We start from the raw sequence: 23011 nt of genomic DNA on the forward strand, positions 1-23011 counted from the left end.
GATTTCTCCCACTGGAGACAAGATCCAGTCGCGGAATACATAGGGGACTTCCCGCTTTGCCCCTGCTCCCATCCCCACTGATAAAGGCAGAGAGGTTTCCTCAGACCCCCTTGAAATCTGGCAAGCCCTTCCCTACACTCAAGAAACGAAAGATTAATGAGTTGCACAGTAGATAAAGAGAGGATGCGCTAGCCCGCAGCCATGAATGTCCAGCTGGGTTTGGAGAACACCGGGGACATGTCCAGCCAAGAGCAGGAGCTCATGCACGGCCAAGGCAGAACCTTACATTCTGCTCTCTCCAGACCTTCTCTGGTGGCCTCGGTGCTGGACGGCAGTGAGTATCACCGAGCCGAGCACCACCTGGCTACCGCTTTGCACCCGGGGCTTGGCTTTGGTGGGGATTCGCCCACTGGGGCTGCCAACAGCTACACCACCTTGACCCCCCTGCAGCCGCTGCATGAGAAATTCCACCACCAGCACCATCACCACCAGTGCTTGCCGGTGGGCAACGTGATTGGGAGCTTCACCCTGATGAGGGAAGAAAGGGGCCTGGGTTCCGGCGGTAACTTTTACAGCCCTTACCACAAGGATCTTGGCATGGGGCAGAGTCTGTCGTCCCTGCCCAGCCCTAACCTGACCCCCATGCATAGCTATGGCCACTCTGCCGGACACTTGGGCAACGAGAAGATGGTGGTGGCCAATAACTTCGAAGCCCACCCTGCCATGTTTGGCAGGATCGACCAGCACTTTTCCAGGGAGCTTTCCCCCTCCCAGAACTCCACCATGGGATCCCCCAACAGCATGGGCCAGCACCCCTATGGCCATGCCAGGCCGGACATGAATTCCAGACCCAACCAGCCCATCTCCACCCAAACCACCGTCCTCTCCAGCCAGCTGGAGGAGATCAACACCAAAGAAGTGGCCCAGCGGATCATCGCTGAGCTCAAGAGATACAGCATCCCGCAGGCCATCTTTGCCGAGAGGGTGTTGTGCCGGTCTCAAGGCACCTTGTCAGACCTCCTCAGGAACCCTAAACCCTGGAGCAAACTCAAGTCCGGGAGGGAGACTTTCAAAAGGATGTGGCGCTGGCTGCAGGAGCCTGAGTTTCAGAGAATGGCAGCTTTAAGGTTAGAAGGTAAGATATTTTTTATGAGCATGATCCGGAACTGAGCCTGGAACAATACAGGGATATATGGCGCTGCCTCTTGATTTCAGAGAGCGAGCAAAGGTCACCTGCTCTGTGACTCTGCTAATCTCTTTGCAAACTGGAAGGCCCGAATGAAGCCGCAATGCATGAATAATGACACCCCGAGCCTTTATTGCTTGGTAATACAAATCATAGCTATTGATTAGAACTTGCGATGTACACACCCACATTATGGGGGGTGGGGGTGAGTGGGTTGCAAAGGAATCTCCGGGTGCCTTCTCTCTCCTGCATTCCCCTGTATTGTTTCGGGGTGGTTTCAACATACGCACAAGAGGCTCCATCTTTTTTTCCCCGCCTGCCTTCTGTCCTTTATGCTGGTAAAGCCATTTCGTCACCTCACCCCGTAGCCTGTGGCAGCTCCTCGTGCTGCCATGGTGTGATTGAACATAGCCTCACGGTCAAGATGGAGACCTCGTTCTCAGTGGTTGTGGGCCATATCCCGTGGCGTGGAAGCCTGAGTCAAAGCTGATGGGAGTCTCCACTGCTTTCAGTGAGCTTTGGATGGGGTCCAAATAACCCTGACGAGAGCGATGTTTCTGTGCTGATGTTATTGTAGGGTTAGTGTGAGGAAGCTGTAGGGGAGAAACTCCACAGATGGAGGATTGACAGTGCTGCCCCCTTGCAACAGATGGGAGGGGACGGCCTTTTTCATTGGCCAAACCCCCCAGGCTTTCCTAAAGCGCGGGCCGGCATTTCAGCTGGTCTAAACCAGTGTGACTCCCATGGGCTTCAGTGGCGCAATCCTGATTTACGCCAGGCAACTAGGCAAGCCAGGCTGGATCAATCCCAAGGTCCATCTAACCTAGTACCCGACTGGGGCCAGCACCAGCTTCTTCAGAGGGAGGTGTAAGAAACCCTGCAGTGATGTGACAACCTGGCATAGGGGCTTCTCCCCCCAGTAGTCTAGAGCAGGACTTAAGCCCTGAAGCAGGAGACGCTTAAGCACGCAATTATCGTTAAGCGTGTGCTTAAGTCCCATTAAAATCAATGAAACTAATACCCTTTTGTAGGGAGGGACTTTGCTGAATCGAGGCCGGTTGAGGATTTGACCCTTATCCAAAGGGAGGATCCTAAATAGGGATTTAGGAGCCTCAAATAATTGGCCTGATTCCCCCCCGACACCAGCCCTTACCACTGGGAGCTGGTGAGTGTTTAGCGCTTCCGAAAACGAGGCTGCTTATTTAGTGGCCTCCGTATGGCGCTAGGAGCCTAACTTTCGTCCTTCGTTTTGAAGAATCGTGGTGGCCGGTGACGCTTCATATCATCGCTGTGGTTCAAGGAGTTTGCATGGCTGCTCGGAATGATTCTGCTTCTTTTGTTTTTCCTTTCTCCTTCATGCTTGCGAGGCTCCCCCATCATCTTCCGAAGGGCTGGTGCGTTTGAAAAGCGAAGGTGGGGGCGGAGGTGGGCGGGGGCATTGGCCGTGTTTCAGGCTCTTGGCCTGGTCCCGATCTCTCTGAGTTTCCTCCCGGTGAGCCAGTTAGCGGTGGTGTTGTGCGTATGTCTATTAAGTGCCATGTGACAACGGTCCTGGCCCCATCATATGACACAGCAGGGCCCTGCGATCACAGCATCTCTTTGCTCGTTCGCCGCTAATGATGCTGTCGGGAGGCTGATGGGGGGCCATTGGGAAAGGGGAAACAAAATGGGGGTGTTTGGTGGCTGGTGGGAATGATATTTAGACCCCCGAGGACTCCCCCGAGTTTTATTGACATCTCTTAGCAGCAGAAGGAGCCGGCCTGGCAACAGGAAACAGCAGTGAGCTCAGGGACTGGGCTATAGCGTCAAATCCCCCGGTGGCTGCCGTGAGCTTTAGATCCGGCATTTAGTGATTTTCAAAGGCACCTCTCTCTCCAATTGCCCACTGTGTTTTCCGTCCTCCGGCTCCTCTCCTTTTACCTTGATCGCGGCGCGAGACGTTGACCGCGTTTATTCTTGCCAGGGCTCATGGGAAAGCAGAGAGCTTCTCTGGGGTGTGGTTCCACTCCCTGGTATCCCCCACAAGCACATTTATTCCTAGGGCTGGGGACAGCTCGGGGCGGGGGGCAGAGCCGACTCCAGCACCAGCTTAACAAGCAGGTGCTTGGGGTGGCACCTGCCGCAATTCGGGGGCGGCAGGTCCCTCACTCCCTCTAGGAGCGAAGGACCTGCCGCTGAACTGCCGCCGCTGATCGCGGCTTTTTTTTTTGCTTGGGGTGGCAGAAATGCTGGAGCCGACCCGGGGAGGGGGGGGGGGCTGCACTAGCTGCATTAGGCCTTTCCTCACCTCTGATTTCTAGCATCGACTAAGAAAGCCATTGGCGGGGTGTTCTTGTCACAATGCCCAGGACCCGAGGTTAGCACCGTGAAGACCGAGGGCCAGATTCTGTGATGCCCAAAGCGTGGCACAGGGGTGGTCGTGTTGTCCAGCTCCAACCCCTGAACCATGCAAGCCGGTGTCCCCAGAACTGTCGGAGCAGCTTCATGGCTGCTTAACATTGGGCATCAGCGGCTGTCTTCAATTGGGTCCCCTCTGCTGTGGAAGGGTGGGCAGCCGGGAATGGAGCTGTCCAAGTGGGGTGGGGGGCAGAAAAGGGTATAGAAGGCCCCTCTGCACACCAGCCCCCGGGTTAACCCAGCGGTGATGAATGTCTCTCAGTACCGTTGGTTGTGACTGCGTTCCTGTGGCCTTGTGTTGCGTGATCTGGCCTGTGGACGGCAACCCTGGTCTGCATGCAGGCAGCCACCGTCGCTAGGATAGAGTTGGTGGGCACCAGGGAGTTAGCTGCAGCCCTGTGTTAGCAACACTGGTTTGGCTGGGCTAAGAGAAGTGTTCGGCTTCCCGCCCCGTCGGCTGGAGGGGTTGGCTTGGGGCTGTAAACCTCTAGTTTGCAATTCCTATGCTCCCTGGACTTGCAAGTTTGAACCCCAGTAGCGTCGGCTCATCTCCACCCTTCTGGGAGAGAGACACTGAGCTCCACGTGGCCTGTCGCCCTTTGGATGAGCCCCGGAGAAACCCAGGTCTGTTCTGCGTGGATGAGAAAACCCACCCAGAGAAGGGGAGTTGCCCTCACAGATTTTAAGGCCAGAAGGCTTCCGTTAGATCATCCAGTCTGACCTCCCGGAGCACAGCTGAGCTCTAGCGTCTCTTCCAGGCAAGCAGCCAGTCGTGATCTGAAGCTATCAAGAGATGGAGAATTCACCACTTGCCTGGGCCGTCCGATCCAATGGTTAGTCACCCGCACTGTTAATAATGGGAGCCTTTTTTGAGCTTGGATTTGTCTGGCTTCAGCTTCAGGCCATCTGGTTCTCACGCTGCATTTTCCCACTAGACAGTGGTTCTCAACCTGGGGGGCACGTACCTCTGGGAGTAGCAGAGATCTCCCAGGGGGTACTCAACTCATTTGCCTAGTTTTACAACAGGCTACCTAAAAAGCACCAGCCAAGTCAGTACCAACTAAAATTGACAGGAGTTTCAGACCCCGAGCAGGAATGTCTACACTACAATTTTTAGCTCCGTAGCGCAAGCCCGAATCAGTTGCCCTGGGCTCTGAGAATCACTGTTGCGGGGTTTGGTTTGCAGTGTAGACTTACCCTGGGTCTCTCCCCATAAGGCATTTTCTCCAGGCCTCAAATAATTTTTGTGGCTCTTCTCTGCCCCTTCTCGAAGTGTCCTTTATAAGCGGTGGTTGCCAGAACTGGCTGCAGTATTCCCATAGCAGGGGAATCCCATCCCTACTCACCACTTCCCCGTGTTTATGTCCAAGCACGACATTAGCCCTTTTTGCCACAGCATCACACTGGGAGCTCATGTCTGTCTCCTATGATCCTTAAATCCTTTTTCAGTCGCTGCCTTCAGCCCCCCATTCCCTAGCTATGGCCTCATGTCTGCGAGTGCAGTTGATCCCTCCACCACTGTTCAGCATCCTGCAGGCTAAATGGTTGTTTCCACCCCAGAGGTGGCTGCATGCCGGTGATTTGTTATGTTATTATTTTTGGTTATGCCCTAGCGCCTCGGAACCGTAATCATGGGCCAGGCCCCCACGGTGCCCGGTGCTGTACAAAGAGCGGGACCGGCCCCCAATCCAATCTTGTTGCTTCCACTGAGTAAGAGCCACCCATGAGATCAGCCCTTGTGCTCTGGGCTTTGAGCTGGCCCAGAGAATGTGGGAGACAGAAAGGACCTGGGCGCCTTCCTCTGCTGCTGACTTTGAAGTGGTGCCTGGCATGGGGCCTGGCAGGATTGTGCCCTCATGCGTCCCTCGGCCTGCTGCCCACCGACAGCTGTGCTCACGTGCCACCAGAGGACTCGCGCCCATCAATCCCGCGTGGAGCACTCGCGCCGTTACTGGTGGGAAGCGAGCTGCAGGGAGGCATTCAGGGGGATCAGGATTGGGATATGGAGGCAATCCCTATTTCAGGAGAAGGCTAGACTCCAAATCTCCGGTTGGGGGAGGCTGCAGTTCGATGGGGCAGGGGAGGGAACTGAGCATCAAGTATTTTGGCCAGGCGGGAAAGACTTTTTGCCAAGAGAAGCCAGGCTCACCGGGGTTCATGGCGAAATCTTGACTTGTGAAAGGGGGCCCTCTGTGCCGAGGTATCGGGTTTTGCACAGGGATTGTCGTGCAACGTAAATCGGGAGCTTTGCACAGATCCGATTACACAGTGACACATTCCCCTTGTCAGCAGGCGCTGCTCCCTGTAATACAGTGGGGCAGGACTCCTGGGTTCTGTCCCTCCCCCTGGCATGTGGGGCCCCCTGGGGTGGGTCCTTTCACCTCTCTGGGCTTCTGCTTTCCCCTCCTCTCCAGATGATCACTCACACGGAGGGATTGTGAAGGCTGATCAACGTCCGTAAAGCGTTTTAAGGCCCCAGGATGAAAATGGAGCACAGGTTTTGTGCCACGCCCCTGAGACAGGGTGAACTTCACCTTGGCGGAATAGAAATGTTTTTATGAAATTTTAAAACCAAACAAAAACTTAATGGGAAAACAGGTTGGTTTCCTCCCCCCCCCCCCCCCCCCCCACTTTTTAATATAAACTTTCCCATGCGGTGTCAGTACAGCAGCGTGGAGCCAGGGCCTGAGAGCCAGAAAATGAAACTGGCTCGTAAAACTACTTTTGCTATCCAAAGCTGAGTGAAGCGGAAATGCAGAGCATCTGTGATGAAAGTCAATTAGGGGTGTGGGGGGTGTATTTATCTTATCGTAGGGTTTTCTAGTGTTGCCCGTCACCGTGACATCAGAGCACCTTCCACATAAAATCAATAGCAGGCATAAGAGAGATTATTTACATCAGTGGTTCTCAAACTTTTTTTTTTTCGCGGCCCACTTGAAAATTGCTGAGGGTCTTGGCGGACCACTTAATGATCTTTCCAAATGTCGTTTGTACCGTTAGCTAACTATTGTAAAGCGCTTTGGATAAAAGCGCTATTTAAAAAAATGAATAATAATGGAATGTTTTTTGTTCTACAATTAAAAGCACACAACTCCTATCTTAATATCAGTAGTCTTACCTTTCTAATGCAATGGAGGTGCCCTCTCTCCCCTGCCGCGGCAGCCCCCGAGCTGGGGCTGGGAAGGAGGGGGGGTTTCTCCCCCACCACAGCAGCCCCCGAGCTGGGGCTGGGAAGGAGGAGGGTTTCTCCCCCACCACAAGCAGGGCCATATCTCCCTGGCAGCCACAGCCCTGGAGCTGGGGAAAGTCACCTCTTTCTCTGGCCACCGCAGCCCTGCACGTCCGAAATTCCCCCCTCAGCTTCTCCTCACCCCTCTGCCCCCTCCCACCTACCCCCTGTTCCCTCCAAGGCCACCACCTCACTTTACATGTGCGTCCTCCAGGGTCCAGGCACCTAATCAGTGGAGCCACGTCTGCGCGGCTCCACTAATTAGGTGGGTGGCCCTTCATTCTCGTGTGCGGCCGCCCAGGTGCGCACCTTAGGGGGAACTATCCGTGGATCACAGTTTGAGAACCTCTGGTTTAAATACATCTAGCTGCCGAAAGATGCAGATTGGCGCCTAGTGGGAATTTCAAAAGTGCCACCTGCATGTTCAGGTGCCTTTACGAATCTGTCCCCGTGACTTTTTAAAATATGACGAATGATTTTAGGCACAAGCACCTGGCCCCGTGGGCTCCTGAGGTCTGACTGGGGCTATCACATTACAAATAGTCAATAACAGGTGTCCTGGTTTTCAGATGCCCGTCTTGAGACCTGGTTTCCAGAAGGTGGGAACTCAGGCCTCTGTAAGATGTCTCGGGTTGGGCTTCCAAAATCGCTAGTCCCTTTTGCAAAATTCTCGGCCTTACACGCGTCACTTTTAGTCCAATCAGCTGTTACCATACTATGGGATGGCAGGGAAAGTTGGTTGTTTGTTTTTAAAAAAAATTGATTTCACTTGAAATGCGTCTCTCTTTAGTATAGCTAGATTATTCCTATTGATTTAAAAGTGAGCCCCTTTACAGCTACGTGGCAGATACACAGGGTCCAATCCTGCTCTCGCTGAAGTCAGTGAGCGTTGTGCTATTGACTACGATGGTGACTAGCTGTCGCAAGATCCAGCCGCTCGGACTCCTGAGAGTAGCGTTGCTGAGTCTACTACGATTACTTTCGGGGACAAAGGTTGTAGGATTCGACCTGTTGTGCTGCCAACGCTTTGCAATTTTATTGCGATGCTGTTGGGTTTCCTTAAAGCCCCAGCTCCTGGAGTCAGGTGATGTAAGAATCTTGCATTTTTGTTATTATTTTGTTGTTATTATTTCTAACCTTTGGAGTTGTTAAGAGAAGTTTGCAAATGTGACCCTTAAAGGCAGTGGCATAGCCAGGGTTGCTGCCGAGGAGGAGCGGCGGAGAAAAAAGGTGCATGTCCTTCAGCGGCATTTCAGCGGCCCTGTGCATGCACCGAAATGCCACCGAAAGATGGAGCGGCACACCGCCGAAATCACGGACGAGGGGAAAAGGCGCCACTTGGGGAATTCTGGGATTGGGGGAGCAGGCGCTCCCCCTGCTCCCCCCTAGCTACACTACTGCTTAAAGGCTCCAAGAGGAGATGGCAAATAAAAACAACCCAGGATTTATTCTAGTTAAAATGCCACGCCTTTTGATCCAATCACGTGATTTTTTGGGGAGAGGGCGTTAACTCATGTTGTTTGATGGCTTGGGGTGAGCGATACTGACTCCCTATAAATTTAATAGCTTTCCTGAAACAGTGGGAAAATTACAACTGGACATCAGCTGAGATCTTATTAATTTAAGGGCCCAATTCTGCACCATTAAAGTCTATGTGGGTTTTGCCATTGACTCTAACGAGTGCAGGATCAAACCTTTCTAGGCTAAATTTAAAAACGAACTTGCGGGACTTTCTCTGTTTCAGCCTAAAGCAGCCCCTTTCCAAAACTAAGGGTGATCTGAAATAGGGCTCCTGGAAGGACAGCGGTTGTTAGGAAAAATATGGTAATACTTAGAGGCCGCTTCTCTGCCTGAAAAATACATAATAAAAAGTCGGCCCACACTAGATCTTAATGTGCGGTTTGACCTTTTATCTCCAGCTTCCTTAGATAAATGTGCTTTGGATTTACAAACAACATGCAGTTGCGACGAGGCTGTAAAAGGCCAGGTACCCTGCCTAGCCTGAGCCTCCAGAAACTCAGACTGGTTTGGGACCGGACTGTCTTTTTGTTCCTATCTGTGTGCAGCGCCTAGCACATGGGGGCTGAGGTCCAGCTGGCCAGGGTGCTGAACGGGGGGTTCAGGAGGTCAGGGATCCTGCCACTGATCCTGGGCGAGTTGCTGCCCCCTCCGTGCCTCAGTTTCCCCTCCCACCCTTTGGCTTGTCTCTTTAGCTTGTAAGCGCTTTGGGGTCGGGACGCTCTCTCTCACTGTAGCAAATGGGTCCCAGTCTTGATTGGGGACCGTAGACACTACCGTAATACATCTCTGGCTATGTCTGTCCTTTGAGCTGGAGCGTACTAACAATGGAGAGTAGCCTGGCTGGACACGGCCCCAGTGTGATCCTGTCTGAGATAGGAGGCAATACTCAGGGCCCCTAGCCCCTCTGCTCTGTTTTTATCATGCAGGCTCGATGGCAGCCAGCATCGGTATCAAGCTGGGAATCACGCCACCGGCTTGAAGTGTGTCCAGACCCTATGTCCTAGTTTAGCTCGCTGAGTCAACTCTCCGCCCTGGGGGCCACACCTGGGTATGGAAATTGTATGGTGGGCCGTGAATGCTCATGAAATTGGGGGTTGGGCTTGGGGGTGAGGCCAGAAATGAGGTGTTCAGGGTGCGGGAGGGGGCTCTGGGCTGGGGCAGGGGATTAGGGTGCAGGTGTGGGGGTGAGGGCTCTGGGGTGCAGGAGGAGGCTGGGACCAAGGGGTTTGGAGGGCGGGATGGGGACCAGGGCAGGGGGTTGGGGTGTGGGAAGGGGTCAGGGGTGCAGGCTCCGGGCAGCGCTTACCTCAAGCAGCTCCCAGAAGCAGCGGCATATCCCCCCACCGGCTCTTACACAGAGGCACGGCCAGGAGGCGCCGTGTGCTGCCCCATCCGCAGGCACCACCCCTGCAACTCCCATTGGCCGTGGTTGCCAGCCAGTGGGAGCTGTGGGAGCTGCGCGGCGCCAGGCCCCACTCCTCGGCTGGAGTGCCCGAGTAGGGCAAGCCCTGGACCCCACTCCCTGGCAGGAGCTCAAGGGCCTGATTAAAACATCTGAAGGGCCAGATGCAGCCCCTGGGCTGTAGTTTGCCCACCCCTGGTTATGGGGATGAATGTGGGGGCAGCTGGGAAGTGTTCATGGCCCAGGCTATCCAGGAGTCAGGGGGATGATCCGTGGGTCCCATCTGGCCTCTGACTCTATAAACAATACAGACCAAGGCTATAGCCATATAAGTAAGAGTTGGATTTCGATTTGCTTATGGCCTTAGCCGTCTGAAAACAAATACCGCCCAGACTTCAAATGGAGCCACGTGCTGGCAACTCATAATCAGTAAAAACTTTTAACGCACCAAAGCGTAATAGTGGGTAGCACGTCTCATCCGTGGCTCTCCCAGGAAGGTGAGTATCATTAGTCCTGTTTTACAGGTGGGGAAACTGAGGCACAGAGCAAGGCTATGGGCAAGACAGCAGGTTAGGGATGGAACCCAGGAGTCCTAGTTACCTCCCACAGCAGTTCTGTACCATTTTTCACCTTAACTGTGCTTTACAGACATTAATATATCCTCTTGGCCCCTTCCAGAGCTGGGGGCAAACTCTGGGATTGGCCCAGGAGCCTTTCAATCAACCGTCATTTCCTCCTCTAGGTCTGAGTCTCTCTGACCCGGCCATCTTCACGGGCACAAAGCGCGATTGTCCTGACTTGGTGGCGTTCGCCCCCGCCTGGCGCTAGGGACTTCACAAGGCGCAGGGCTCGGATGGCTGGGCCCTAGTTCTGGAGAGAGTGCTGGGGGCCAGGAGAGCACCAATCCTCCTGATACGACGTATCGAGGGGAAAACACCAGGCTAGCTCTGTAACAAATGCGCTGGCGAGGCATCAGTGCCACAAGCCGGTCCGTGCAGGAACCCCCACCTCAGAACCCCATTCACGTTAACCGGGCTCGGTGCGGGTGCAGGGATCCACATGCAAAGCGTAGCTTCCCGGGCCGAAGACCCCGCACGGTTAAAAACCGGAGGCTGCTACTTAACAAACTGTACTTTGTGCTGCAGGGGGTAGTCGAATCCTGATACTCACAGAAGATCAGGGTTGGAAGAAACCTCAGGAGGTATCTAGTCCAATTCCCTGCTCAAAGCAGGACCAATCCCCAACTAAATCATCCCAGTCAGGGCTTTGTCAAGCCGGGCCTTAAAAACCTCCAAGGAAGGAGATTCCACCACCTCCCTAGGCAACCCATTCCAGTGCTTCACCACCCTCCTAGTGAAATAGTGTTTCCTAATATCCAACCTAAACCTCCCCCACTGCAATTTGAGACCATAGCTCTGTAGTGGGCCATTATTACTCGTATTGAACTAGAGCCTTAGAGACCCCATTGGGCGCGGACACAGAGTGAGAGGCAGTCTCTGCCCCAGAGAACTTAGACAAGACAGATGAAAGGTGTGTGTGTGTGGGGGGGGGAAACGGAGGCACAAAGTGTAAATGCCCCACTCCCCAAGTCACTCAAACCGGCCCATGGCAGGGGAAGGAATAGACCCAGTCTAGTGTCTTATCCCTTAGCTCTGACTGGTGAGTAACAATGTTTTGGTACAAGGGGTAAATGTAATGAAGCTGTAGTGGTATGAATGATCTGCTGTTACAGCTTTGCTGGGAAATGGGGAGAGGTGGCTGCTTTGTGGGGGCGTTGCATTAGGGGGTGCACAGGTCATGAAGGGCATAGACACCCCCCCCACACCCACTCCTCCGGCTTCCACACCAGAGCCTCCGGGCCTGTGCGTTTCAGTGCAGAAATCCAGGTCCCGGGGGAGTCAGGCTGGCCATTCCAACCAGCCCCACTTCCCCCCACCTCCGCCGCAGTGAGGCGCAGCGCGTCCCCGTTGCAGAATCCGCTCCAGTACGTGAGCCACAGACAAAACATGGGGCCTTGCTGCTGCAGAGAAATCGAAGAGCGAGGCTGGGGGTCGACAGCGGGGAGGGCGAGCAGCAGCAGCTGCTGCAACGGAGGCTAAACAGAACCGGCTGGAAAACAACCGAGTTGCCCCTGCTCCCGTTAGAGCCAGGCCCCTGATTTGAAGGGGAGCAGCCTGGCGGATGGAGACAGGGGTCCCGATTCTTGTGCTAACAATGCTGGTGTGGATCCACTGAGGCTCTGAGCCAAAGCCCACTGAAAACCATGGAGATTTGCTTGTGTAAAACCAGGGAGACACCAGAACTGGGCCCAGTCCGTCAGCCCCGCTCTTTGGAGCGATCTCTGGATCGGCTGCCACCTGGAAACCAGAACCCGATGCGGCTCAGGCCAAAATTCCCCTGCCCCACACATCTCTCCTCCCCATGCGTCTCACCCCTGCCCTGGTGGAACCCACTTCAGGGGTCCAGGTCTGGGCTCCACAGCCTGGTCGTCAGTGATCCAAAGCTGTTGCCCTCTGATGGCTGCTTTGCGTGCAGCGAGTTGTTGGTTCTCAGCCCCGTTATCAGAGACAAAAACATCCAGCACCATGATGATGCCCTGCAGGGGGGCAAAGTACCTGAAACGGCTGAATTGAAATAAAAAATTGGGGGTGGGAATCTTTCGTTTCAAGGCAACTCAAAATGTCCAATGAAAGTTGAGTTTTCTGATTCAATGGAAAAAATAGTTTTCGGTTAGGAACTAATAGGATTTTGGGGGGGAAAGGTTTTGGTTTGGCCCCCACACCAAAAAATCCAGTGGTCGCTCAGCATTATTTTGAAGTGCAGGAATATTCCCTGCTGTAGCTCTTTGGGGCTGGAGGAGCATCTGAATTCTGCCCGACGGTCGGCCAGAAGGAATCATTTGGCACTAGGATCTGTGCTTTTCTGGGCCGCCATCAAACCCACCCAGAGAGCAAAGAGTCTAACAGCTGTCATCCTTCGCCCTACAAGCTCCTGTGATCGCAGGGTCTCCTAGCACTTTCCTAGCATCAGTTAATGAAGTCATTTGCAGGAGGGGAGGGTCAGCACCCCCATTTTACAGATGGGGAAACTGAGGCACAGAGCAGGGAGGGGATTTGCTTGAAGGGACACAGGAAGTCCGTGGCAGAGATGGGAAACCCACACAGGAGACTGGGAATCTTGAGTTTTGTTCCCACGTGCGCCAGTTGCTTCTTTTCTGTGAACTCCACTTTCCCCATCCACAGAACGGGGCAAAAGATACTGACCCTCCTGTGGGTGGGTGGGGCACTTTGAGAGTCGTACCAGAAAGGAGCTGCTATTTGTGGTATGATAAACACATCCCTTTCCTGGAGCTGGGACTAGATCCCACGTGTCCCATCTCCCAGTCCCCTCCTGCTCTAACCACTATCCGCGCTCCCTAGTCTAGTGTCCAAAATTGAAATGAAGCTAGGGTGACCAGATGTCCCGATTTTATAGGGACAGTCCCGATTTTTGGGTCTTTTTCTTATATAGGCTCCCATTACCTCCCACCCTCCGTCCTGATTTTTCACATTTGCTGTCTGGTCACCCTAAATGAAGCATTCATGTTCCTAAGAGACAGAGCAATTGTCTCCTCTCCTGGGCTTTAATTAGTTGATGCGCTGTAACCTAGACCCAACGGCTGGGGTAGAAGCTCAGGGGCTGGGTGCAGACTGAGACGAGAGAGGGAGGAAGGCTGGTGCTGGGGCGTAGGCCACAAGCCTGTGACTTAGGAGATGTCCCAGGTAGGCTCCGTTCCTTCTGCCACAAACTTCCTGACCCCGGGCAAGTCACTGAGAGAACCTCTGCGCTGCAGTGAAAAACCCGCGGCTGGCCCGGGCCAGCTGACTTGGGCTCGGGGGCAGGGGGTATTTAATTGTTGTACAGATGTTCAGGCTCAGACCCAGAGCGGTGGGAGGGTCCCAGAGCCCAGGCTGCAGCCCTGGGCCAGATCTCTACCCTAAGCGTGCGTCTACACTGCAAAAAAAACCCATCCCCTAAAAACCATGGCAACAAGTCTCAGCACCTGGGTGTACAGACTTGCTGTGTGGCCGTTCCTGCTCGGGTTCTGAAACCATCCCAGGGTACCCCTGGGATGTCTCCCCTGCCTTGTGAACCTGCATCTGTGGGACCCGGGGTTGTGGACTCGCTGCGTCGTAAACCTGGGTTTGCGGTGGCTGGACCCACGTCTCGCAGCGTACACACTGCCCTGCGCAAACCTTCCGGCTCGGGTCTGCGGCTTGAGCTACGTCCGCACTGCTAAATGACAGGGCTTGGATCGGAGTCTCCGAGGGACTCGGGCTCAGACACCCTTCCAAGATGGGCCATAGGATCCGACCGGGTCCCCGGGGCTTGCTGACACCTCAGACTGATTTGTGTGGCGATGGATCGGGTCTGAGCCCAGCTTTACAATGCAGTGTAGACGCACCTAGATCTAGCTCTTGAAAGGTATTTACATGCCTAACCCCCATTGGTTTCAATGGGGAGTTACCTGCCTCCAGACCTCTGCGGAGCAGGGCGTTAGTCTCTCTGTGCCTAGTTCCCCATCCGTACAATGCGGAGGATAGTCCTGCCCCACCTCCCGGGATGGGGAGGATAAAGATGGCGAGGTGATGGGAGCCCGATGGAGAGAGAGAGAACCCCACGGAGTGCTCCTGGACTTAGGGTGACCAGATGTCCCGATTTTTATAGGGACAGTCCCAATTTTTGGGTCTTTTTCTTATCTAGGCTCCTATTACCCTCCACCCCCTGTCCCGATTTTTCACTCTTGCTGTCTGGTCACCCTACCTGGACTTATTAGCTCCCTTTGACTCCTGTATCCAGCTGATTTGTTATTGTAGGGTCTCCTGAGGAGGCCTGCTCACATGGGGTTGTTGATGGAAGGTCAGTGAGCTCTGGGAACGCTGGCTCTGCCCATGTCAGCTCTGGAGGCAGCTAACTCTCCTATCCCTGGAGCGGGGGTGGGGGGGCGCTATGTTTCAGTGGGGGAGGGATTTACAGACTCCATGTCCGCTGAGGATGCAGACAGGGCCAATGAGTCAAATCTTCCCGCTGAACGGGGAGTGGCTCCTGCAGCCAGGCGATCCGCAGTGCCCCCTTAAAACAAGGGAGCAGGGTATCTGGGTTCTGGTCTCTGCTCCGGGAGGGGCGTGGTGCCTAGTGGTTGGAGCGGGAGACGTGGGCTGGGGGACTCCTGTCTTCTGTTTCCAGGTCATGAGGGGAGCATGATCTAGCATCTGGGCCTGGGATCCAGGATGCCTGGGGTTTTGGTTCCTGGCCCTGAGTCTCTGCAGGCCCTCGGCAGTAGTATCCCCCTCCATTTACCCATCTCTCCTAACACCCCACAGTGCGGGGCGGGGAAACTCCATGGCTCTCGGAGACTTTCCCATGGAAAGCGCGAAGTAATGGTGCAATCGCTGGGTCCGTTGTTTCGGTCGGGCTGGATACCTGATGGACGTGGCAGGGACACAGACTGGCCAGCAGGGCAGGTGCCAGACTCCATTCACGCTGCAGAGACCCAGACTCAATCCAGGCTGCCATGGGGGAAGGGAGGAGGAGCGAATTCCTGGCTGGTTTCCAACCCCCCCTGGGGTGCTTTATTTAAGGGAAGCCATTGATTTTTTTTTTCTCTCTCTCCTCCTTGCAGTCAGTCAGTCAGTGACAGTCACAAGCTAGTAGTCAATAGCCCACAATTCCCTGCGCCCGGTTCCCCAGGGGGGCTTTTCTGCCAGGGAAGCATTGATTTTGGATTTGCCAAAATTAGCCCCCGCTTTTTGCATCCCCCCCTTTCCCTCCCCCAGCCTGTGTTTATCGTCTATGCAAAGCGAGGGCAAAATTCTCTGTGGAGGCAAGTCCCTGGAAGTCATTTCTCGTGCGCAGGGTGGCTCTGGGAGTGGCCTGAGAGTGGGTGTATTTACTCTACTCTGAAAGGAGCTGTGAATAAGAACCGGGCCCAGCTGAGAGACAGTGTCAGCAGAGATTCTTCCTCTCAGTCGCCTTAAAACCCAACCTGGCCATGGCGGTCTGGTAGCCACAGTGCCATGATGGAGGCCATATTGCCGGAGTCGGGCCAGCCAGCCTTCCTCTGGGGGGTGGAATCTCCATCCTTAGAGGTTTTTAAGGCCCGGCTTGACAAAGCCCTGGCTGGGATGATTTAGTTGGGGTTGGTCCTGCTTTGAGCAGGGGGTTGGACTAGATACCTCCTGAGGTCTCTTCCAACCTTAATCTTCGATGATTCTTTGAGAGAGACCAGGCCCTTTGGACTCAGCCATATCTTCCCCGCCGCCCAGGGGCTGGTTTTTAGCTCGGTACGGTTTCCTATCCCAGCGGAGATGCTTAAAGGAGCCGGTGGCTGTTCCCAATGTTTGTCCCTCTTCAGGGCTGGGGAAGCTCCCCCAGATATGGGTCTTTTAAGGCTTGGGGGCTGACTCCAGTTGGGAAAGGATTGGCCATGGGGTTTTCAGGGGGGGTGGGCAGGGAGAGCAGGAGAAGTGACCTTAAAGGACAGGAGGTCGTGTGGGAACGGCGGAAGCAGGTGCAAAGAAAACGTGGTAGGATCCTGGTCCACCTAGCCACGGGCCCCTGTAGCCCCCACTGAGTGCAGGGGGCTGCCCCAGAGAGCAGAATTGGCCCTCCTAGGGGTGAAGGTTTGGGACCTGGTGTCCATTGCCTTGCTCCAAAGTGTGTGTGTGGGGGATGCTGACTGGGAGCAGTGTGCCCCCCACCCCCAGCACAGGTGTAAACCTTCCCAGGTGTGAAGGAGAAAGGTTTCATCTTTTCCTTGGGCATTGACTCTCCCAGCCCCTTGCCCTTCTCAGTGGGTGGGGGCCGGTGACCCCCAGGTCCCTGTGTCCAGAGAGGATCCTACCAATCTGCCTGGCCTTCCCCATTGCCATGGCAACCCCTGCTGGGCGATTTAACTCGGCAGCGTGATTCACGGCCACGTTCCCTCACTGCCTGCGTTTGTCTGGGCCGTCGACAGGTCCTAACCCTTATGTCACCTGCTCCACTCCCAGCACCTCTGTCCTGGTGCCTGGGTACAAGGACTAGAGCAGGGACGACGTGCCGGCCCCCCACCCCCCTCTGGCACGTGGGGCACCAAGAGAACAGGCTGCTCTGGTCCTTTAGGCCAATTGCAGCGGTAGGGTGGCTGGAGCTGACCCAGTAGGATTTGGGCACCTAAAGCATTTAGGCACCTTGATCCCAGCCTGGAATCTTAGGGCCAAAATCCCCCTCTCGGTCACACCCGTGAAATGGGGAAGTCAGTGAGCCATGAAATGTGGGGAGGAATAGCTCAGTGGTTTGAGCATTGGCCGGCTAAACCCAGGGCTGTGAGTTCAATCCTTGAGGGGGCCACTCTAGGGATCTGGGGCGAAAAAATCAGTACTTGGTCCTGCTAGTGGAGGTAGGGGGCTGGACTTGATGACATTTCAGGGCCCCTTCCACTTCTATGAGATAGGTATATCTCCATATATATATATATATATATATATATAAGGAAACTGGAGGGGAGCTCAAAGCCCTGACTGAGATCGGGGCCCCGTCACGCCGGGCGCTGCCCAGACACAGAGTAACTGAGATCAGGGCCCTGTCGTGCCAGGCGCTGCCCAGCCCCGTCCCTGCCCTGAAGTCTAGATAGACAAGTGAAGGGTTATTATACTCATTTTAGCAGCTGGGGAACTGAGGCACAGAAAGAAGATGTGACTCATTCAGGGGAGTCTCCCCCCAGCTCCTGCCAAACCCAGGGGGAGTTGCAGATGCCCAACGCCTGGGAAAAATCAGGCCTTTAATTTTCTGCCAATCCAGCCGTCTTGTGAATTTCCTGCTGTGGGCACATTGTGACATTGCCAGCAGAGCTGTTATGAGAGCAGGTGGGGAATATACTGGTGGGAGACGGGGAGCAAGCAACGGGGGGGAGTGAGACTGGGGTTGTGATCGGCTCTTAACAAGAGCAAGACACAAAAGGTGGGGGGGGGGAGGGTGTTTCTTTGCAAAGGGCTTTGAGATCTTCTGATGGAAGATGTCCTGAAAACAAAATCTTGTCCCCTGGGCATTCTCTTTCTTTGAAGCCGGTGAGGCTGGTCGCTGCAGGAAGGCTGGGTCGCTTGTCTAGGAGGAGACCGATCCAGACCAGGCAGACAAGTCCTGTCGTCCTGTTGTTACTCATTAGAACTAGAGGTTGTCACCAGGATCAACCCCTGCCCATCCTGAATCCAAACTCCTCCCCATCGAAGTTTGAGGTGTTCAAAGCCTGCATCTGAATTTCTATGGCTGACACCCATCTTGTGTCAGACCGTGTCTTGGGTGGGGTCTTTATGTACTAAGACAGGAGACATCCCCCTCCCCCCGCCACACACACACAAAATAGCTATTGATCTATTTGGGGCCTCTTTGACTTTGTGGGATGGTGACAGGGTCGCGGCTGCCCCGTGCGCTAGAGCACCTGCTTTGGCTCGAATCAGCCCCTCCAGGCTGGGTTAAGGCAGAGGGGTGATGGGCCCCAGCGCCTGCCATCGCTTGAAGGGGGCAGGAAGGAAGAAAAGCTTGGAAATGGGACTGATGCCTGCCAGAGTTTGCAGCCAGCCTGAAACAAGAGCTCCAGGAGGCGTGAGCCGTGGGAACGGCCCCATTCTGCTTAACTCTGGAACCCGCTGCAACCTCAGTGGGAGATTTGGGTTCTAACCGACAGAGCAGGGGCTTAATCTGAACCAGCGTACCTAGGTCTCCAGTCCCCTGCTGATGGAGACTATGCTCCTTTCAAACCTCCCCCAGGGCTGCTGAGCAAACCCCGACCCCCCCACCACCACCCCTGCAAATGCCATCCGTGGCCGCTTGAAGCCCGGCCCGGCAAGGGTTAACGCGAAATAGGCTGTTGTTTGCAGACGCGCTGCTTGGATCTGATCAATATTTTCTATCAGCGTGCAGCCCCAGATGAGGAGCCAGGCGGGGAGCGGGGGTGGGGTGGGGGCTGGTTGGGGGCGGGGGGCACGGAAGGAACTGGAGGAGGGGAAGGCAGGGCCCTCATGTTTCACAACCGTAAGACAGAGCCATAGATCATCGCTGTACAGCGGTGCCACTTGGGGAGAGGCATGTCTGTACAGCTGGCCTGGTGGGTGCACAGGGCAGGAGGTGGGGGGACGGGGGACGGACGGACAGGGGGTGTTGCATCACATGGTACACTGCCAGGGCTGACAGAGGCATGTGCAGGGCTCTGGTTGAGGGCTGGCTGTCTCAGGCAGAACCCTGGTGTTGAAGACACCCCCTAACTCCCCCAGAACCAAACACCAGCGGCTGCCGGGGCCAGGTTTGCAATGAACAGCACTCTCCTGCTGTTTCACACTAACAGGGGATTTAGGATCCTCACCAGTCGTTAACCCACGGCCAGATCCTGAGGCCTTGAAGCTCCACAAACGTCAAAGCTGACCAATGGAAGCAGGTGAAAATCGGTGGGGCTTTCATCCGGCCCCGCTTATACTGGCTAGACCAGCAGGTGCATTCTGGGTGGGTGTGCTTGGCATGCAGGGCGGCGTCGCCAGCTCCCGGGCCGTTTGGTGTGTAAGGTCCCAGCTCCTGGAGTCAGGTGATTCTGTCAGCTGCAGAGAAATTTGCATCTCTAACGGGCCTTTGTCATCTTCATAGCCACCCCCGCCAGCTGCTCTCAGTCCAGCTGCAGCCTTCCTCTGCAGTTCTCCTGCTGGCAACTACAGAGTCCCTTTTTTATCCTCTAGCGACTGACTGAGGCCCAGACTTCTGGCACGTCTGGCCACTGGGCTCTCAGTCCCAGCTAAACCAGGTCCGAGGACAGCTGAGCCCAGCTCCTAGAGCCAGCCTTGGAACAGGGGTGGTTGAGTGACCTTCAGGTTGGTCCGGTAGTTAGGGCCCAGGCCTGCTCTGTGCCATTCCCTGCTCCGCTACAGATTTGGGCAAGTCACTTGGCCGCTCCATGCCTCGGTTTCCCCATCTGCACAATGCGGGTGATCACCCTGCCCTGCCTCACAGAGGGGTTGGGAGGATCCGGCCATTAATGATCACGAGGCGTTCAGATACTAGGGTAAAGAAGAGGCGCAGCAGATAAAAGGGACAGCTGCCCGGTGACCCTCTGCGTCAATCAGACGTTTGCCTGACGTCCCCTAGCCTCAGCCGTACGATACGGAGTCGTCAGTGCTTAGCTGGCCTCGCTGGGTTGCAGCATGTCTTTATTTCACTAGGGGGGTGGTGAAGCACTGGAATGGGTTCCCTAGGGAGGTGGTGGAATCTCCTTCCTTAGAGGTTTTTAAGGCCCGGCTTGACAAAGCCCTGGCTGGGATGATTTAGTTGGAGTTGGTCCCGCTTTGAGCAGGGGGTTGGACTAGATGACCTCCTGAGGTCCATTCCAACCCTGATATTCTATGATTCTATGATTAGCTGGGCCCTATCGATCCAGGAGCCCATGAAGCACTGGACCGAGGACTCCCAAAACAGCTCTGCCTGCCTTTTAGCTGGGATCTGTGTCTGAATACAGCAGCATTTAACATCTCACCCCCCCCCCCCCCCCCCCCCCCCGCCCATGCCGGCCTCTTGCTCCATCACTGGGCTCCCTTGGCCCAGCCCATCCATCATCCCAAACGCGCCTCCTGAAGTGCCTGATGCAATATTAATGGCGGGCGGGCGGTTGGACGAGGCTCTAGCAAAATGAAGTGGCGGTTCTCGTGCATTATTGGTTTCCTTAGCTGTGAACGGTTATTGACACCCTACCTGAAGCCGGGCGGTGGTTACTCACCTGGAGCGGGCGGGGAGGCTGCTACAACCTGCGTCAGGCTGTGGTTACGTGGTGTGTGGCGGGAGAGGGTGATAGCCCTTTAAAGGGTCGGCAGGCCCTCTGGCGGCACTCACCGGGTTCTGTGTTTTAGAAGCTAGCCGGAGTAGCAGCCTTGGTAGCTAGGACTGGCACAAGTCAATGTGCTTACTTAGGGTCCAGCTGTGTCCGTGTGGTATCGGCGGAGGTTGTGTCAAGAGCAAAAGACGCACCAGACTGGCGCAGATGGATAGACGGGCAAGGCTGGCCTACTCCAGGGAACCGAGAGCTCTAACTGGGGCGTCTCTAATTTTCTTTAGCATGGAGTGATCTCAGCCGTGGTGAAGGATACCGCGTTGGCATCCCCGAAGCCACAAGGCCTCCGTCCATCCACAGAGCACGGGCAGTGGGCGGGCAAGCTTCAATGCTCTGCCCCCCGGTGTGTTCATTTTACCTGCTTTTCAGCAGCTGAGCTCCTAACTGGGGTAGGCCTGCGAGGCCCCACGTTAGAACAACTCCCCTCAGGATTCCAGTCTCCGGGGTTATTTTGTCCACCAGTTAGGCCTAATGTCTCACGCCGGTTCTGGTCCGGTCTCTCACAGCTCTGGCTCAACACGCGCGATCTGAACTCAGCCCTTGCGTTATATCAGGAGACCTGTTTCTTGGGACAAATTCAATCTCTGTCTGTCTCACTTCTGCCTCCTGGCCCACCCGCGGTGGTTGTTCTGGGTCATCCTGACATCTCCTGAGCTCACGTTCACTCTCTGCAGCTGAGCTGACAATTAGGGGAAACTCGTAGGGTGTGGGTTGTTGGGGCAGGGCCTGGTTCTCGCTGGGTGTCCGTGCGGCGCCCGGCACCCCGGGGACCTGAGCCCAGTTGGGGGCTTGTGTGATAGAAGTTTGCACTGGTGTAAACGACGGCACAAGGGGGAGGGCAAAGGAGACTCGTCCCTGGAGGAGGGAGGAAGGAGACTGGGACATGACCTAACGCCGGGGGTGAGTCTCCTTATATCCCCTATATTCCCCCATCTGCCACTGCCAGGTTCTGACCTCTTCTTCTGAAGCAGCTGGTACTGGCCCCTGTGGGAGGTAGGACAGCAGCTACCTGGACCTTGGTTCGGATCCAAACAGGCAGTCCCTATGAGCCCAGAAGGTTGGTCTTGTGGTTACAGAATCCTGGATCAGGGCTGGATGAAATTCCCGTCCCCTGCCAGGGGATCAGGCCTCCCTTGCTGGGGCAGGCACCCTCCTCCTTCAGGGCAAGCTCTACATGCGGGTCAGGAGGAAACTTCCCGTGGGGCGGGATAGCCCTTTGCTGCAGGGTTTCTTAGCAGTTGGAGAAGCCCCTGCGCTAATCCAGCGGGGCAGGTCCCCCCAAGTTGGGCTTGGGGCTGAGGATCAGGAGTGGGGCCGGGGGCTCCAAGCAGCTTGTGGGAAGCTCGTCAGGGCTGGGGGTAGCGGGAGGATTCCAGTCTCTGGGGTTATTGGCTGGGCTGGTTTCCTGGCAGTAAACCCACCCGCACGCCCAGCTCCAGCACCTCTGGGCAGCCGCTCCCCGCCTCTCTGACCGCGTCTCCTCTTCTCTCCCTCTGCCGCAGCCTGCAAAAGGAAAGAGCAAGAGCAAAGCAAAGCCGACAGAAACCACGTCCCTAAGCGGCACCGGCTGGTCTTCACGGACATCCAGCGCCGCACGCTTCACGCCATCTTCCATGAGAACCAGCGGCCTTCCAAGGACCTGCAGGTCACCATCGCCCAGCAGCTGGGCCTGGAGCTCTCCACCGTCAGTAACTTCTTCATGAACGCACGGCGCCGCAGCCTAGACAAGTGGCTGGAAGAGGGGCGCCCCCCGGCCTCGGGCACCCACGCCTCCTCTGCCGTCACTTGCACCAAAGCCTGAGGGAAGCCAGGGCGCCGGACAGGGGGCACCGCGCCAGGCTGGTGTCGATTGGGTGGGGTTTGATGGGGTGTCGGGGAGAGGGGGGATTGTTTTTAATTTCTCCTCTCCGGTGGTTTCTTTCCCCTTCCCCTGCCCGAGGTTTGTTTGTTTTTTTCAGCTGTTTCAACAGAACCCACCAGGCCCAGATCCTTAGCTAACATGAAACAGCTCCTTTGCACTGAGTGGGGCCTTGCTGATTTACCCCAGCTGGGGATCTGGCCCCCTAACTCCAATGCAGCAACGCTGATTTACCCCAGCTGCGGAGCTGAGTTTAAATAATCACAGGCAAGAGCCTCATCTGGGGTAAATGGGGCCAGACTGATTGGCACTGGCTGGGGAGCTGGGCCCCCCCTTGATTCCAATAACTGCCTGGGAGGCAGGGGAAGCACCTGGCTGAAGATTCGGGCGCCTGGGGGAGGTTGTGGCTCTTTAAAAAGCATTTGTTTCCCCTTGATGATAGAGCCCGTGGTTGTTTCCTTTTGGGGGAAGGCGGTGCTGCCCAGAGGTGAGATGCAGAGCCAGGACTCCTGGGTCCCATTTGTGCCCCTGAG

The 23011-nt window shown here is 55.5% G+C and overlaps 1 protein-coding gene across 1 annotated transcript; it reads left to right on the top strand.

Annotated features, from left to right (window-relative positions):
* The first annotated feature begins 201 nt into the window (after window positions 1-201).
* Window positions 202-22428, top strand: LOC117869841 (hepatocyte nuclear factor 6-like). The gene is made up of 2 exons (XM_034756951.1): window positions 202-1135; window positions 22123-22428. The coding sequence occupies exons 1-2, from the start codon at window positions 202-204 to the stop codon at window positions 22419-22421; spliced, it is 1233 nt and encodes a 410-aa protein (XP_034612842.1). The 3' UTR covers window positions 22422-22428.
* The last annotated feature ends 583 nt before the right edge of the window (window positions 22429-23011 follow it).

This window comes from Trachemys scripta, chromosome 24, assembly GCF_013100865.1.
Source record: "Trachemys scripta elegans isolate TJP31775 chromosome 24, CAS_Tse_1.0, whole genome shotgun sequence".
NCBI lineage: Eukaryota > Metazoa > Chordata > Testudines > Emydidae > Trachemys > Trachemys scripta.

Excerpts from the sequence above, each read along its gene's own strand:
- LOC117869841 (XM_034756951.1), top strand. The coding sequence starts at position 202 with ATGAATGTCCAGCTGGGTTTGGAGAACACCGGGGACATGTCCAGCCAA. Across the intron at positions 1,136-22,122 it reads GGCAGCTTTAAGGTTAGAAG|CCTGCAAAAGGAAAGAGCAA; the intron begins GTAAGATATTTT and ends CCTCTGCCGCAG.